At 49.4% G+C, this 15,823-nt stretch overlaps 1 protein-coding gene across 5 annotated transcripts in view; it reads right to left on the bottom strand.

The window, feature by feature from the left end:
- Positions 1-15,823, bottom strand: part of LOC144108821 (solute carrier family 15 member 1-like) — a 230,266-nt gene that overhangs the window by 100,424 nt on the left and 114,019 nt on the right. For all 5 annotated transcript variants that reach the window (XM_077642012.1, XM_077642029.1, XM_077642005.1 and 2 more), the window contains one exon: positions 4,526-4,616. In XM_077642012.1, the coding sequence (XP_077498138.1) occupies positions 4,526-4,616 (91 nt within the window). The remainder of the gene's footprint in view (positions 1-4,525; positions 4,617-15,823) is intronic.

Genomic DNA, 15,823 nt, shown 5'->3' with positions numbered 1-15,823 from the left:
GGGGCAACGCATCCCCGAAGTTCCCAAGATCAGAGTCCTGGGCCTGCTGCTAAACAAGAGCGGCCGCAACGACGAGACCATCAACAAACTTACCACCAAGGCAATGGACGCCATCCGGCTCATACACCGAGTCTCGACACGACGGGCGGGCATGCGTGAAGACAGTCTCGTGCGCCTCGTCCAGTCGTTCGTGATCAGTCACATCGCCTACGTTGCGGCCTACCTCAACTGGCAGGTCACTGACAGGAACAAGATCAACACGCTGATCAGACGGGCTTACAAGACGGCGCTGGGCTTAATGGAGACCACGAGTACGGATCGGCTCCTGCTGCCCGGAGTCCATAACACCCTAGAAGAAATAGCCAAGGCGCAGCTCACCGCACAAATGGAGCGCCTCTCTACCACCATGACGGGCCGCAGTATACTGGCATCCCTGGTTTACGACCCCCGAGCTCCCAGTCGGAAACCGTGCCAGATCAGCGAGGAGGCGCGGGCCCACATCCACGTGGACCCCATCCCGAATAGCGTGCACCCCGAGTATAACCAAGAACGGAGGCAGGCGTGGGCCAAGGCCCTCACCGAGCAAAACGCCCAAGACCCGCACGCCTGGTACGTGGACGCAGCGGAATACAAGGATAGCGCTGGTCCTGTTGTTTTCTTTCCTTGATGTCCTCGTCTTTTGCTCTATTTTCGCTTAAGCTTAAGCGAGAAGGCTTCGCGGCAGTTGTCGTTGCGGCAGCTACCGGCACCAAGACAACGGCAGCGAGCCTGCGGTGCACAGAAGTTGCGCACGGACACGAGCGCCGTGCGCAAATTTGCCAAGGGGTGAGTGTGCGCGCCGGCGGCCGCCATCATCGGCAATCTCCAGCTCCAATACCGCGGCAGCACCATCCGTTTCAAGTGGTTCCCGGCGCACGCGAGAGTGTGCACCCTCACCGAACCACAACGAGACGGCCCATTCGGCGGCGCGAGCGCTTACCTTCCGCGCCGAGAGTGACCGTTCCGTGTGGTGGTTCAAGACCAAGGACCGAGTGACCCGTTATGGCGAAGTTGCCAAGTGTGACCGCCTAGACAAAGCCGCCTCCCCACCCGGCATTCAGTCGGGAGGAGGCCGTCATTCTAAGGCAGATACGGACCGGGTCACTCCTCGCCCCGGCAGTGCTACACGTGCTTCACCCAGAACTCTATCCCAGTGGTGTGTGCAGTGTTTGTGCAGTGGGTCCGCCGGACCTATGGCACATCATGTGGGACTGCGCCAGGGTACCGACCGAAGCTACATCCAGTACATACCCGCCCAAACTTCAAAAAGCAGTGCGGTCTTCAGACAAGGACGATCAACTATGGGCCGTCCAGCAGGCCCGGGGTGCACTCTAAAAGCACAAGCCTCACGTCCCACCACAAACGGGCCGAACTGGGGTGGTGTAGAGTAGGGCATAACCCCGGGTCGACGCATGGCCAACGTCACGACGCGTTACACAGTCGGTTGCCGGCATTTTAATACTTATTACTTTCCTATCCTAGGCATAGGATCACATTCTCTGAACCGGCGGACACAATATGCTGCAAAACCCCTTTAATTATCCAGGTGAGTAACAAAACCCACTAATTAACTTTTAATTATCGTACCATGGTGGTTAGTCCCAATTGAAAGTTTGATGCCGTGAGCAAGAATATGTCGTATCAGTTTTTGAAACGAAGAAAAGCTCAATTTCTAGAGCCCTGCAGCGCGAAGAAATCCGACGTTTTTTCCCGCACACGACCGAAACTGAACGCACGAGGAGAGCCGGAAGTATGGCGTGAGCAAAGCGTCCGCTGCCGAAGTGTCGTAATCAATGCAGCGCCCAATTCGAAACGCCTGTGGTAATTTTCCTCGCTAGAGAACCTCGGCGCTCAGCCTAGACCACGGCCGGCGTCATCGACTGCTTCGACGCTCGGAGTAAGGAAAATTAGTCATCGTCAGTTACGGGAACGTCGCAAATATTTGAGAACCCTAATGGACTCATCTCCAGGCGCGCGCGCGCTTGTGTGTGCGTGTGCGTGTGCGCGTGTGCGTGCGTGTGTGTGTGTGTGTGTGTGTGTGTGTGTGTGTGTGTGTGTGTGTGTGTGTGTGTGTGTGTGTGTGTGTGTGTGTGTGTGTGTGTGTGTGTGTGTGTGTGTGTGTGTGTGTGTGTGTGTGTGTGTGTGTGTGTGTGTGTGTGTGTGTGTGTGTGTGTGTGTGTGTGTGTGTGTGTGTGTGTGTGTGTGTGTGTGTGTGTGTGTGTGTGTGTGTGTGTGTGTGCGCGCGTGCGTGCGTGCGTGCGTGCGTGCGTGCGCCACTTCCGGTATGGCTGCCCGATGGGCTCGTTTTTCTGCGTCATCATGAATTCATTTACTCGCTAGGTTCATCTCTTTTCTTATAATCACTGCGCATCAGTAACCACGTCCGAAAAAGGAAAGCTTTGTCAGCGTGGCAAGGAGGGCTTGCGCGGCAGTGGCTGTGTGCTACCGGGCAGCTGTTCTTGCGGTTGTGTTAGCGTGTGTTAGCTTGAGTTTCCCAACAGAGCGCAGTAGTTTGCATTTCAGGTGCTTGTCTTGGAGGTGCGCGTCTGACAAGGCTATTACAGTGGCAGTGGGAATGGCCGCGCCAGCGCAACTCTAATACTCCACGGCCGAGAAGGTGGACATTGTGATCGTTTGTGTGAGCGCGCAAATGGACGCGGAGTTTGCATCCAGACTGTATGCTGCCCAGCATTCTGGTTGTCGTGTGCCGACTCGTCCCACGTTCGCATCGATATTTAATCGATTTAAGTCTACTGGATTAGGTCATGTTCAGAAACGGAAGAGACCAGGAAGCGCAACCGACGATTTTGACATTGATGTCCTGGTGTACGTTTCTGTCAGGCTAAAAGCAAGTGTCAGGGAAATTGCCAACGCGTACGCAGCCAGCCCGGCATCAGTTTTGAGGTCACTATCAAGACACAGCTACCACCCCTATGATGTGTGTCTTCACTAGGAACTGACGCCGATTGACTTTCAGAAACTTTGCAACTGCTGCCAAATTAAATGTGATGAATACCCGGAATTCCTGCACAAAGTGCTTTGGACAGACGAGGCCCAATTCTGCAGGGACTCCAATGTCAATTTGCACAATGCGCATTATTGGTGCGACAAGAACCCACATTGGCTACGCCAGCACAAGCACCAAGTAATATGGTCAGCAAATGTTTGGTGTGGCATTTATGACGGCCGTTTTGTAGGTCCTTACTTTATCGACGGAAACCTCACTGGGGAAAAGTATGCAGCACTGGTGATGTCTCCCTTCCTGTTCTTTGGTTTGGTTTATGGGGGGTGTAACGTCCCAAAGCGGTTCACGCTATGAGGGACGCCATAGTGAAGGGCTCCGGAAATTTTGGCCGCCTGGGGTTCTTTAGCCTGCACTGATACCGCACAGCACACGGGCCCGGAGCATTTCGCCTCCATCATAATTCGACCGCCGCGGCCGTGATCGAACCCCCGTCTTTTGCGTCAGCGGCCGAGTGCCATAACTACTGAGCCACCGCTGAACCGTCGGTTCTATTATCGTTTCTATTTATGTGTTGTTTGCATAGGTATAGGCTAGCGGTATAGGTTAGCCTGTATGCGACAGTGTGCGCATTGTGGCTCATAGTCTTCTAGGTAGATTGCATCGACTCTTTGTTCTTCAGTATGTGTATGTATTCCTCTTATTCTTATTTCGTGTTCCTCCGGTGCCGCGTATTCCCTTCTGTCTAACCTATATAGTGTTCTCAGCCTGTTTCAGTATCGTCCGCCCGTCTGTTGGGGTGCCCTTATAGGTGATTCCATTCACTTCGTTTTCCTTGGATGACGAACACAATTAAGTGTTCGTGAGCAGCTGTCTTGACGAACCACAGCATCTTGCGTGTTATTTGTTGCAATATCGAACTTATATATTGCGCGCCATTATCAACCCAGCTATCACAGATGCCTTTTTAATAAAACCGAAACGCTGTTACAGACTGGCGTGAAATTTGACTCATTCCATTAAACTGACGAAATTCAAACCCTTAGTTTTCCTGCCTCTACACAGCGCCTCACACTACCTATACTCAGCGCTTGTTATCTACTCATCATAATATAAATATTATGGCTTGCACATGAGATCCCCACTATCATAAAAAAACACAAGTCAAACCGTCTGCTCTAAGAACTCGCATACTGAGCCCACCTACGGTTAAGTGAATTTTTTCTTCCTTATATTGCTACATACCATTTGCAGCTTTTCTGCTTTGATGTAATTGATTTATTTTATTTTTTATTTTTCGATATACTGTCAACCCCAACCGGGGTTTTTACAGGGGTGGGCGCACTTCAAAAAATACACAACTTCCAGATAAAACAGTTATAGATAGAGCTCCTTGAAATAAAATTTACTGACAAAACTAGATGAGGCACCCAGATAGAGGAGCACTGGTGCGGTTTACACCACAAGGCAGTTATGCAATCTCCTCCGCCGATTGTGGCGCCCATTGCGGAGGGTAGAACCCACCTCTCAATATCGGCGTGATGAACGTCGACAGCAGGCTCCCCGCGTTGATGGACAGGTAGAAAAGTGAGAAGAACTGTTCCAGCTGCCTCTCCTGCAAACATGACCATCGGACCCGGTTATAAAAGCCGCGCTCTGCTGCTTACGATCGCAGTGCCTGATTTGTGCTCCCCAGCTGCAAGTTTTATGGTCAGAGAGCGGAATGATAACCGGAAAGGAACAGCGAAAGCATAAAGAACGAATTAGCGCTCCGTCCTTGTGTCCGCAGGGCTGTTACCTTACGGCATGCCCATGGGCTGCTCAGCACAGCTTAATCTGCATGCTGTCCATGTGTTGGGTTGAGAGGCTGTCAGAACGGTAAGCGATGAACCACCTCGGAACTCTGCTCTAAGAAGGCATCATTAGCGTCCACCCACCCACAGCCATACGGCTGCAAAAACAAGCCTATACACCTTTCACAGACAAGTCGCCGTTTAAGAAAAATTGGTCGTAGTCCGGGCTATGAATTTGGTACCACTGCCTCCCTGGGGCCGTCCCTCTACCAACTGAGCTAACCAGAAAGACTAACTATTAGCCAGGAAGGAAGCTAACCAGGAAGGCAGCTCCATTAGCCGTCCCAGTTGGGTCAGTATGCAAAGCAACTGCTCCGGAGAGTTAGCGCTGGTGCCGAGTATCAGCCCTGGACCAGCAAGAATTTTTCAATTTCTACGCATCTGTGGAAGACAGCTTTCTTTTGCAGCCGTATTTCTACGTTTGGATGGATGCTAGTGACTAATCATCATCATCATCGTCGTCAGCCTGACTACGCCCACTGCACGATAAAGGCCGCTCCCATGTCGCTCCAATTAACCCCGTAATGTGCCAACTTCGGCCACCTTATCAACGCATACTTGCTAATCTCATCCGCCCACCAAACATTCTGCCGCCCCCTGCTACGCATGCCTACTCTTAGAATCCCCTCCGTTACCCTTAAGCACCAGCGCTTATCTTGCCTTCGTATCACAAGCCCTGCATAAGCCCAGTTCTTCCTCTTGATTTCGACTAGGATGTCATTAGCCCACGTTTGTTCCCTCACCCTTTCTGTCCGCTTCCGGTTTCTTACCGTTATACCTATCATTCTCCTTTCCATGGCTGGCTGCGTTGGCCTTAACTTAAGCTGAACCCTTTTCGGTAACCAGCACGTTTCTGCCCCATAGATAAGTACTGGTAAAATAGAGCTGTTGTATACTTTTCTCCCGAGAGATATTGGTAAACTGCTGTTAATGATTCGAGGAAACCTTCCAAACGCCCTGCACTACATTCTAATTCTTCTAGTTATTTCACTCATACAATCCGGATCTGCGGCCACTACGTTCCCTAAGTTGAGCTATTCCCATGCCACTTTCAGCGCCTCGCTGCCAATCGTAAACTGCTGTTCGGTTCCTGGACAGATGAACATTGCTTTGGTTTTCTGTATACTCGTATTAACCCTATAGCGCAGCTCTCAGCCGCCCGTTCCTGCGTTGAGCGGCGGCGTAGCCGAGCGAAGGAGCGCATCTGAGGATGAAAAGAGAGCGAACGCAGAGAGCAGCTGAGGAGGAAAGACTCAAATAGCGAAGCAAGCGCAAGGCGGAGGCATGAGAACAAAACAAGAGTCGGCGGCGGCACTCGCCACGAGCTGCATAGTTGCCAACCAACATCGCGACATGTTTTTTTCAGGACGATTTACACGCGCGCATAAAGTCCTCAATTTTTCAGCCCCTGTAATATTGAGGTCTTTATGCGCGCGTGTACATCGGCCTGAAAAAAAAAAAAACACGTCGCGATGTTCCCGTGTGCAGGAATAAGCATGAGAAGAAATATGTTCAGTGCCGAGACAATTTGGTCTATTCCATTACTTTTCCATGTGGTGGATCGTACGTTGGCCAAAGTGGTCGTTCTTTAAATGAAAGACTTAAGGAGCATAACAATAATGTGAAAAATGCCGTCCACCATATCGGGATTCACTGCCGTGACTGTTCATGCCGAACTATGTTCGAGAACAGTAAAATTGTACCAATAAGCAAAGACCAGCTTACCAAGAAGATAATTGAGGCATCAGAGATCATGAGGATAGGTACGGAATGCATAAGCACCCCTTCTGTTGCTATCTCGAAGAAAGAGCACGAATTCTTGATGTCCTATATTACGTGCATCGGCAAAGCTTTCGCATCCTCACAATGATTAGCCTGTGGAACTTGATGTTTTCTATGTATTTTTCGGCTTTTTTGCGATACCAGCGCCTATTTACGCCCTGGTGTCCTGAATAAAACCATTCTGTTATTAGTTCAGCGCTGTGTTGTTGTCCCTTCCTTGTTCGGCTTCGAGCCGTTGCGCTGGTGTACAAGAACCATAGCCAAATATGACTTTCAGAGTGAGAGGGTGGTTCCACGGAAGCCGTATATCTCCAGTTTTTTCAAGAGTATATCATGGTTTATGCAACCGAATGCTTTTGAGAAGTTAACATATATTCCTAAAGCTAGTTATTTTTCTTCGAAGGCTTTCAGGATGAGCTCTTTTTGCGTCAATAGGGCAAGTTCTGTTGATAGATGTTTCCGGAAGGCAAATTGTGTCGAGTTTAGTAAACTGTGCTTATCGCTAAAACTTAACATTCTATTTAATATTGTCTTTTCCAGTCCTTTAGAAAAAAACTGGCTGCACTGATATGTCTCTGTAGTTCGTTATGTCGTTTTTGTTTACTTTTTTGTGCAAAGCTGTCACACTAGCTACCTGCATTCGCTTCGGAAATTTCCCCTTTGACAAGCCGAGGTTGAAAATGTGGCTAAGAACATGCTGACATTTAGCCCAGCACATACTTTACTGGCTTGATTTTCAGACCATCAGCATCGGAGCTAGCACTATTGTTAAATCCTACAAAGACTGAAACTACTTCAGCGTCACTCACGAGACTCAAAAAGGGGGATTTATCTTTCGCTGTCTACGTATAATTCAATGAGTAGTTATCGCTATTAGTAAAGCTTGACTTTACAAAATAATCATTAAATGTATTAGCTAAAGAGGTCCCAGTTAGCTCCTCATTCTACCATTTAATTTTTATCGGCTGACTCTGACTGGAACTAGGATTTATTATCTGGCTGAGCTTTTTCAATGTCAGGTCAGTTCTGTTTCCACAAGAAGAGAATTTATCATAGAAGTATTGTTATCTATCACATCTAATTTCTTTTGTCAGTTTGTTTCGAAAAGACTTGTATGACTTCAGAGTGTCAAGGTCACGTGTATTCAGGAATTGTTTGTGCAAGTTATCTTTATTGTTTATCCTACTGAAGAGCTCAAGCGTAATCCAACGTTTACGATTTTCTTTTTCGGCTTCGAAAAACCTCTTGCGGGAAACACTTTGTGTAAACTTGTAAAAATTGATCTAGAAACAAATTGTAAGCAGAAGCTGTGCTCGTTTCCTGAAAAACTTTTTCCCAACTTGTATCGTGTATTTTTTTCCCAACATGTGTTTAAAGTGGTCTCTGAAATCTCTTGAAACAATCGAGGTTCCGATTTCTGACTTTTGTGTTTATAAACAAGGCACAGAGATGTGCTAGAATGATCGCTCACATCGGTGCCTATTACCCCTGCTTTATACCCAGGCTGGTGCATATTTGTTCTGGCCGGTGCACACTGTCAATCAGGTGGCGCAGATGATAATCAACCCCTATGCATAGCCTTCATAGATTACGAGAATTCATTTGACTCAGTCGGAACCTCAGCAGTCATTATGCAATCACGGTGTAGATATTGCTCTTATTACAAGAGTGGTCTAAAATGCGGAATACTCTATAACACATTCGACCAAGTTCCTTGCGGCGACCTGAATACGAGCAGCTCCGAGGCTATGTCTTCAACGCGCACTTACACAGCGCAGCAGCAGACAGGCGTTTTTGCATTTCGCCTCCATTGAAGTATGGCCACGATGCGATAGTGCGTGCATTTATTTCGCTAGATTCTTCCAAGAACTGCAACTGCAAAGCCACGAAGCACTCTTGAGTTATTGTTAACAAAATACACGCAGAAAAGGTGGAACGAAATTATCCAACTAAAGGAATAGCTTCCTTATCCCGCTGAATTATCTGTCAGTGTCCATGGATCACTGAAATTCAGCGTACGTGCCACCGAGGCAAACGTTGGCCTACTTGCAGTTCTACTTGGGTGAGGGAACGCTATGGTGGGATTGCCAAAAGATTGTCATTTGCTGCTACAGCGCACACCAACGCAACACTCCTCCCTGGAGCCAAGCGAACGCTGCCAATTCTGCACAACGGACGCGACAAGTCTCATTCGCCGCTAAACTACGGGATTTTCCTTCGACCCAGCGACACGCAACGAAACCCTCTCCTCTCGGAGCTCTCCCTTCATTCGGTCGTCTGAAGGAGACTATCACAACAGCCAACTAGACAAAGCAATTCGCTTTAAGATGTGACAGTGGTTCGAGTTTTGCTGCCTTACTGGGCGCTTAACTCAACTACACAATGCTGACACCCAAAGAGAAGACGACATTTGCTTTCGAGTATAAAACAGGCACAAAAAGCTATGCGCACAGTAGCCAGGAGGGAATACTTGGCCGTGCGCAGAGAAACGTGAGCGGAGTCCATTATGAACGAAAGGCTGCGGCCTGCACGTGCATTAGTGCACCGGCTAAAATGGTGTGACCGCGACTAACAAGGGCAGCGCCACATACAAGCATGTAGTGAAGCCTTATTTTTAATGCGTTAGCATTATAACTCTTACGTGAACGAAAACCCACGCTTGTCCCACAAAGGGTGGAGAGGTAAGCATAAAGAAGCACACTGACGGCCTGGATTCGAACCCGTGGCGTTCGGGACTTCACACAACTAAGCAATCACCGCATCCTTGCGCCCCTCGCGCTATGCTTTGGAAATCGTCCTCTTGATGCTCTTTCGCCCTGCGCGATACAGTTGAAACACGAGAACGCGGCCACTTGCACCTGCCAGCCCAAGTTAGAACGCGTGGCCGGTTTCAAGACTAGGCATGATGGCACAAGGCATGATGACGCTTAGGAATGATGTACGAGTGGGCATGTCGCCCTTCTTCTGCCTTGCACAGTTCTGATCGTTACCGGATCGCCGACGTTGTAGACACTGATCTCTGGCAACCGTCACTTCTGCCTTGTTTAGGATTTGTGGCTATTACTCTGGCATTGAGAGTGATTACCTCTTACTTTTTGTTTTGCTGCGCCCAAAAAAGTGCTTAGGAATGGCCTCTGATGTATATCACGTGTGCGAATTGTTCCTCAGTGGCGGTTTCGAGTCGAATCCTGGCCCTGATAAACCATACACTCGTGAATTATAGGAGCAGTTGGTGCAAGGTTAGGATAAAAAAAAACATCTGAAATAACAGCCCTTAGAAAGCAAGGTAATCTTCAAAAAACAGTCAATGATCTGTGCTCTAAATTTTTTGAATTTGAACAACATATAGCTCAAACTAACACCCTCGAACAAACTGTGTGTTCTCTTCAGAACAAGATTGATGATTTAGAAGATACAAGTAGACGGTCAAATCTGCTAGTGTTCGGCGTAAAAGAAGAACCCGATGAAAGCGACGATGATCTCAATCAAAAAAGTACTTCATGATAGTTTTTTCCGAGAAAATTGCAGTCTCATGTTCTTCTGTAGGAAGAGTCCACAGGATCAGTTAACCAGGGAAAATAAAACCTGTCGACTTTTTCCAAGATTATAGTAAAAAAAAACAGTCTCGAAGAATACTTACAAAATTAAAGGCGAAGACATATCCCTTCAAAGTGATTATTCCCGCAACACACTCAGAAAACGCAAGGTCTTATGGGAAAGCATCAAGCAAGAGAAAAAGGCAGGCAAAACAGTAATTCTGTTCAACGATAAGCTGCTGACGGATGGAACGCTGTATCCATGGGATGACGCCAAGAATGCACGAGTGAAACTGCCAGGCCAGGCTTCCAGGCAGCAAGTTGGCAGGCCAGACCATCAGAGCGGCTCACAAACACCTTGACTTGCAGCTCCTAGTGGCCAAAACTCAGACTAACAAACATGAATGCACGTAGTATTGTAAACAAAACAAAAACTTGAGGCTATATTAGTTGAATATGATGCATATATGTAGCTGTAATTTCGGAAACATGGCTAAGATACGACATTGATGACACACAGAAGTTTTACCTCCCGGCTATCAAGTATTTCATTGTGACAGGCCTTCTGGGGAGGGGGGGGGGGCGATGCATGTAAAACATGGCTGTTGCGCTATCAACCTAAAGGAAATGTCTTTAAAAGCAACCTGCTGCCGTCAGTCCTACCTAATTTCTGCAGCTTATAGACCTCCAGATTCACCAGTACTATTCCTAAATGACCTTGTTGATCATATGTAAAGATTCAAGGGGGACAGGATCGATCCTACTGGCATAATACTTTGTCATGACCTGCCATAATACTTTGTCATGACCTGCAACATGTTCTTAAAAGAACGAACACGTGTGCATGATGATTCTGAATCTGTGCTTAATCTAGCATTCTTAATCGTTCTATTCAAAATTTATCAGTGTCGGTAGAATGTGGCTTGTCTGAGGACAGTGTTGTGATCGGAGGCCCCGACAGCGGGAACAGACGAGCCCGGCAGGCGCCATCGAACTATGTTTGACCCAAGGTGCTGTCGTCCTGAGAAGAGGATTAGGAACGGCTCCTGGCGACGGTGAGCTGTGACGAAAGGCCTCTCATCCCTTCGTCCGGAGTATGGAATGCGGCATTGCTCCCGAACTGCGCCCTCACGGGGACCGGCAGAAAGACCCGAACAAAGGCGCCGGACCCGCCTCGCTCGCTTGCACTTGCGCGGCCAGACAAAGCGGGGGCGGACACGGCTGATTCATCTTACCCTCTGGAATGCCCGGGGCCGTCAGGACGCATCTTTCCACGGAGGGGATCACCGCCTACAAAGCCAACGACCTTATACACATGGTCAACCCGTCGGAAACCACATTCCAGGACGCCTCGTTCCCACGGAGGGCATCACCGCCTGCTAAGCCAACGACCTTATGCACCTGGTCAACCGGTCGGAAACCGCATTCCAGGACCTCAAGGCGCCAGGATTCCTTATCGCCTGTGCACGTGTTTGTGGGGGCGGAGCGGTCACGGGGTTAGGGAAGAGACTATGAAGAGTGTGTCTGCCCATTGGACGCTTGATCAGCCACCGGTTTCCTAGCTAGGTGCCTAGGGAATATCCACTGTATTGAAGCCGCGATTTGGCTGGTTTCACGGCACTTCATCTCTGACTTTTGGTCTCCCTGCTTCTCTTGTAAATATGTAAATAAACCTTCAAGTTTTCCAACCCTCCTGAAGGCTTCCCTCCGTCGTCTGCAGAGTTCATCCTCATGCGGTGAAGACCTCGGTCCCGATACCCAAGCATATCAACTGGTTGGCAGCGGTGGGATGGTCTGCGCCTGGTCCTGACTCTGGTATGGTAAGTGCGCGGTCTTTCTCTTGGAGCATTGCCAGGTTTTACAACTTTTGTTAGCCTAGGTAATCGAAGGTTGGTATAAGAGGCAGCCGGGGTTCCTCTGACCACGTGAGTAGAGACTTGCCGTTGCTTAAATAGTCATGGACTGGAAGAAGCTGCGCAAACCAGACCTAGTTCTCGTATGCGGGGAATTGGGCATTGATTGTGGGTTGATCCGTAGAGAACCTGAATTGATTAGGGCAATTGAAGATTTTGGTGCGGACGAGGAGGAGATAGTAGAATGTTGGAAGCTAATTAAGGAGGAGTTGGAGAAGGAAAGGGAACAAATGAAGTGAGAGGATGAAGAACAAAGGAAGCGCGAAGAGCATGAAAGAGATCGAGAAAAAACGGCTCGATCTACAGATAGCTCAGGCTGCACAGGCAGAACGCACTATGCTAGAGGTGCCGAACACAGTGGCAAGCCAGGCAGCATCAAAAATAAAAATAAAGGACCTCTTGCAACCGTACAAACTTGGAGAGGACATAGGGCTCTTTCTCGTGAACTTTGAGCGGGCATGTGAAAGTTGCGAGTTCCCGACCGAGTCTTGGCCGCAGAAACTTCTGACCATTCTTCCATGTGAGGCGGCCCAAGTACTCGCTCGTCTGGCAAAAGAAGAGGCGGCAGACTAGACTAAAGTAAAGGCAGCACTCCTAAAAAAGTATCGCCTGTCCGCAGAGGCCTTTCGGCGCCCCTTCAGGGAAGCCAGAAAACAGCCTAACCAGTCATTTCCGGATTTTTCGTATAACCTTAAGGCAGACCTGAAGGAATGGCTAAAGGGAGAACAGGCTTACGGAACTCACGATAATGTAATAGAGGTGATCTGCCTGGAGCAGTTTTTTGGCTCTTTGAGGGAAAAAATGCGCGTGTGGGTGCAGGACAGGCCGGGAAATAAAACCCTAGAAAGTGCAGCAGAGCTGGCCGAAGAGTTCTATGCCAAGCGCGTAGCAGAGGGTGCGCGTGCCACCGTAAGACCCAAAGTAGAAAAAAAATTTCCACGTATCCAGACAGGAGGGGCAGCAAGCGGCAAATGGGAGCGGAACGAGGGCCACAAAGCAGAATCAAGCAACCCCACAAAGGGGGCGACCGAAAAAAAGAGGGATAAGGCTTTTGAAGCAAGAAAGAAACCAGTGTGTTTCCGTTGTCACGAGCCCGGTCACTTCGCCCACGCTTGCAGGAAGCAGGAAATCGTTCTCTCCTTGGTGGAGGCGGGCGATGAGAACATGCGCCTGCTAGAGCCATACCTGAAAGACATGCAGGCTAATGGAAAACCGTGCCGGGTTCTGAGGGACTCCGCGGCCACCATGGACGTAATCCACCCCACGTACGTGAACGCAGCTGATTTTACTGGGGAATGTGCAGGGATTAGGCAGGTGGCCGAAGAGAATAGCGCGTGCTTGCCGATCGCACGAGTTATAATAGAGGGCCCATCTGGCGTTCTGGAAACGGAGGCAGGGGTATCACCGAATCTGCCGGAAAAATTTCCGTACCTCTTTTCAAATCGGTCGGAGCAGATGCTCCAAGAAAAGGGTCGTAGTTTCGGCGATCGAACCGTCCAGGCGCTCACTCCTGCGAAGGCTCGCGAGATTGCAGCTGAAGTAAATCGTAGGAAGAACGAAGGCTCTCCCACGACGGCTCAGGCAGGGGCAAACCCAGGAGGCGATGCTTCTGAGACGAGCGGAAAGTCTCGCGGCAGGAACAGATGCAACGCCGAGTACAAGGACTCAAAAGGGGTCCAGTTCGATCAGCTCGTGGTGCCGCAGAAATACCGCGCAGGCATCCTTAAATTGTGCCATGGTGGGGGTTGGTCTTGCCACCTTGGAGTGAAGAAAACTAAAGCTAGGCTTCTACAGGAGTTTTATTGGCCTGGCTGCGTCAGGGATGTCAAGCAGTTTTTAAAGTCCTGCGAGACCTGTCAGCATGTCGGAAAGCCAGGGGATTTAAGGAAGGCTCCGATGAAGCTAGTGCCCGTGATTAGCGAACCCTTCCGTCGTTTGGTGGCGGACGTTGTCGATCCTCTACCAGTGACACAGTCGGGCTACCGCTACCGAAAAGGGCGGGAAAACCGGAATGCCGACGGTCTCAGTCGTAGCTTTCCTGCATAATCTGGCGTAAAATGCCCTAATGCTCGAGAAAAGCTACCGTATCATTTTTGGTTTTTTTTCTTGCTTCTCCGTACCTACCTCATTGCCGAAAAAAAAAGTTTCTTACCAAATTTCAGACGCATGTCTTTTGCGAAAAAAGGAAAAACAAAGAGGAACTAGTTTTGGTTCAGCAGACTTCCGGGCGTGAGCTGTTGGCGAGGGTTAAGTCATCCAAAATTTGCAGCAATATTGCTCTGTATTAAAGACCTGGAAATGTTCTGAGGCTGGCCGCGTGCTGCCTAGCCGGAGGTAGGGGCTGAGCTCAGATCGGATCGCTAATGCTCCGTTGAGGACCCTTGCCAGCTGTGCAGGTCAAGTGGACTGACTACTACGAGGCCGACTGGGACTCTGACGCCCATTCATGGTGCACCGACCAGCTGCAACCACTTCGTGGCGTCTTCTTGGCGGCGGACGGATTGTTGTGATTGGAGGCCCCGACAGCGGGAACAGACGAGCCCGGCAGGCGCCATCGAACTATGTTTGACCCAAGGTGCTGTCGTCCTGAGAAGAGGATTAGGAACGGCTCCTGGCGACGGTGAGCTGTGACGAAAGGCCTCTCATCCCTTCGTCCGGAGTATGGAATGCGGCATTGCTCCCGAACTGCGCCCTCACGGGGACCGGCAGAAAGACCCGAACAAAGGCGCCGGACCCGCCTCGCTCGCTTGCACTTGCGCGGCCAGACAAAGCGGGGGCGGACACGGCTGATTCATCTTACCCTCTGGAATGCCCGGGGCCGTCAGGACGCATCTTTCCACGGAGGGGATCACCGCCTACAAAGCCAACGACCTTATGCACATGGTCAACCCGTCGGAAACCACATTCCAGGACGCCTCTTTCCCACGGAGGGCATCACCGCCTGCTAAGCCAACGACCTTATGCACCTGGTCAACCGGTCGGAAACCGCATTCCAGGACCTCAAGGCGCCAGGATTCCTTATCGCCTGTGCACGTGTTTGTGGGGGCGGAGCGGTCACGGGGTTAGGGAAGAGACTATGAAGAGTGTGTCTGCCTATTGGACGCTTGATCAGCCACCGGTTTCCCTAGCTAGGTGCCTAGGGAATATCCACTGTATTTAAGCCGCGATTTGGCTGGCTTCACGGCACTTCATCTCTGACTTTTGGTCTCCCTGCTTCTCTTGTAAATATGTAAATAAACCTTCAAGTTTACCAACCCTCCTGAAGGCTTCCCTCCGTCGTCTGCAGAGTTCATCGTCATGCGGTGAAGACCTCGGTCCCGATACCCAAGCATATCAACAGTATGGTTTACGTTTCATTTCCTGTGCATGATCTGAACAAAAACCTATCGCTAAAATAGTTCCTTTCAGGGATTTTTCACGCGCAAACGACGAAAGTGTGCTAGATTACTTTGAGTATTGCCTTCACTTTTTTTATGTTTCTGACGTTGTTGAATTGTGCGAAAGGTTTAAAAAATTTTGCTTCCACTCTATAGACAATTTCGTTCCTACGAAAATGAAGAAAACGCGAAAAACAAATCATTGGGTGAATCAAAACATAGTGCATCTTGCGACGAATATTAAACGGTTAAAACAGAGAGGAGCCAGACGATCCATAATACAAACTCTCAAATCGAACCTTACTGAAGAAATTCAGAATTGCAAAACGGTACTACTTTGAGAACACACTACCGATTCATG

The sequence above is a fragment of the Amblyomma americanum genome, chromosome 1 (assembly GCF_052857255.1).
Source record: "Amblyomma americanum isolate KBUSLIRL-KWMA chromosome 1, ASM5285725v1, whole genome shotgun sequence".
In the NCBI taxonomy this organism is placed as follows: Eukaryota; Metazoa; Arthropoda; class Arachnida; order Ixodida; family Ixodidae; genus Amblyomma; species Amblyomma americanum.
Note: the sequence above shows the minus strand (reverse complement) of the source record. Positions and strands in the feature narration are given on the sequence as shown.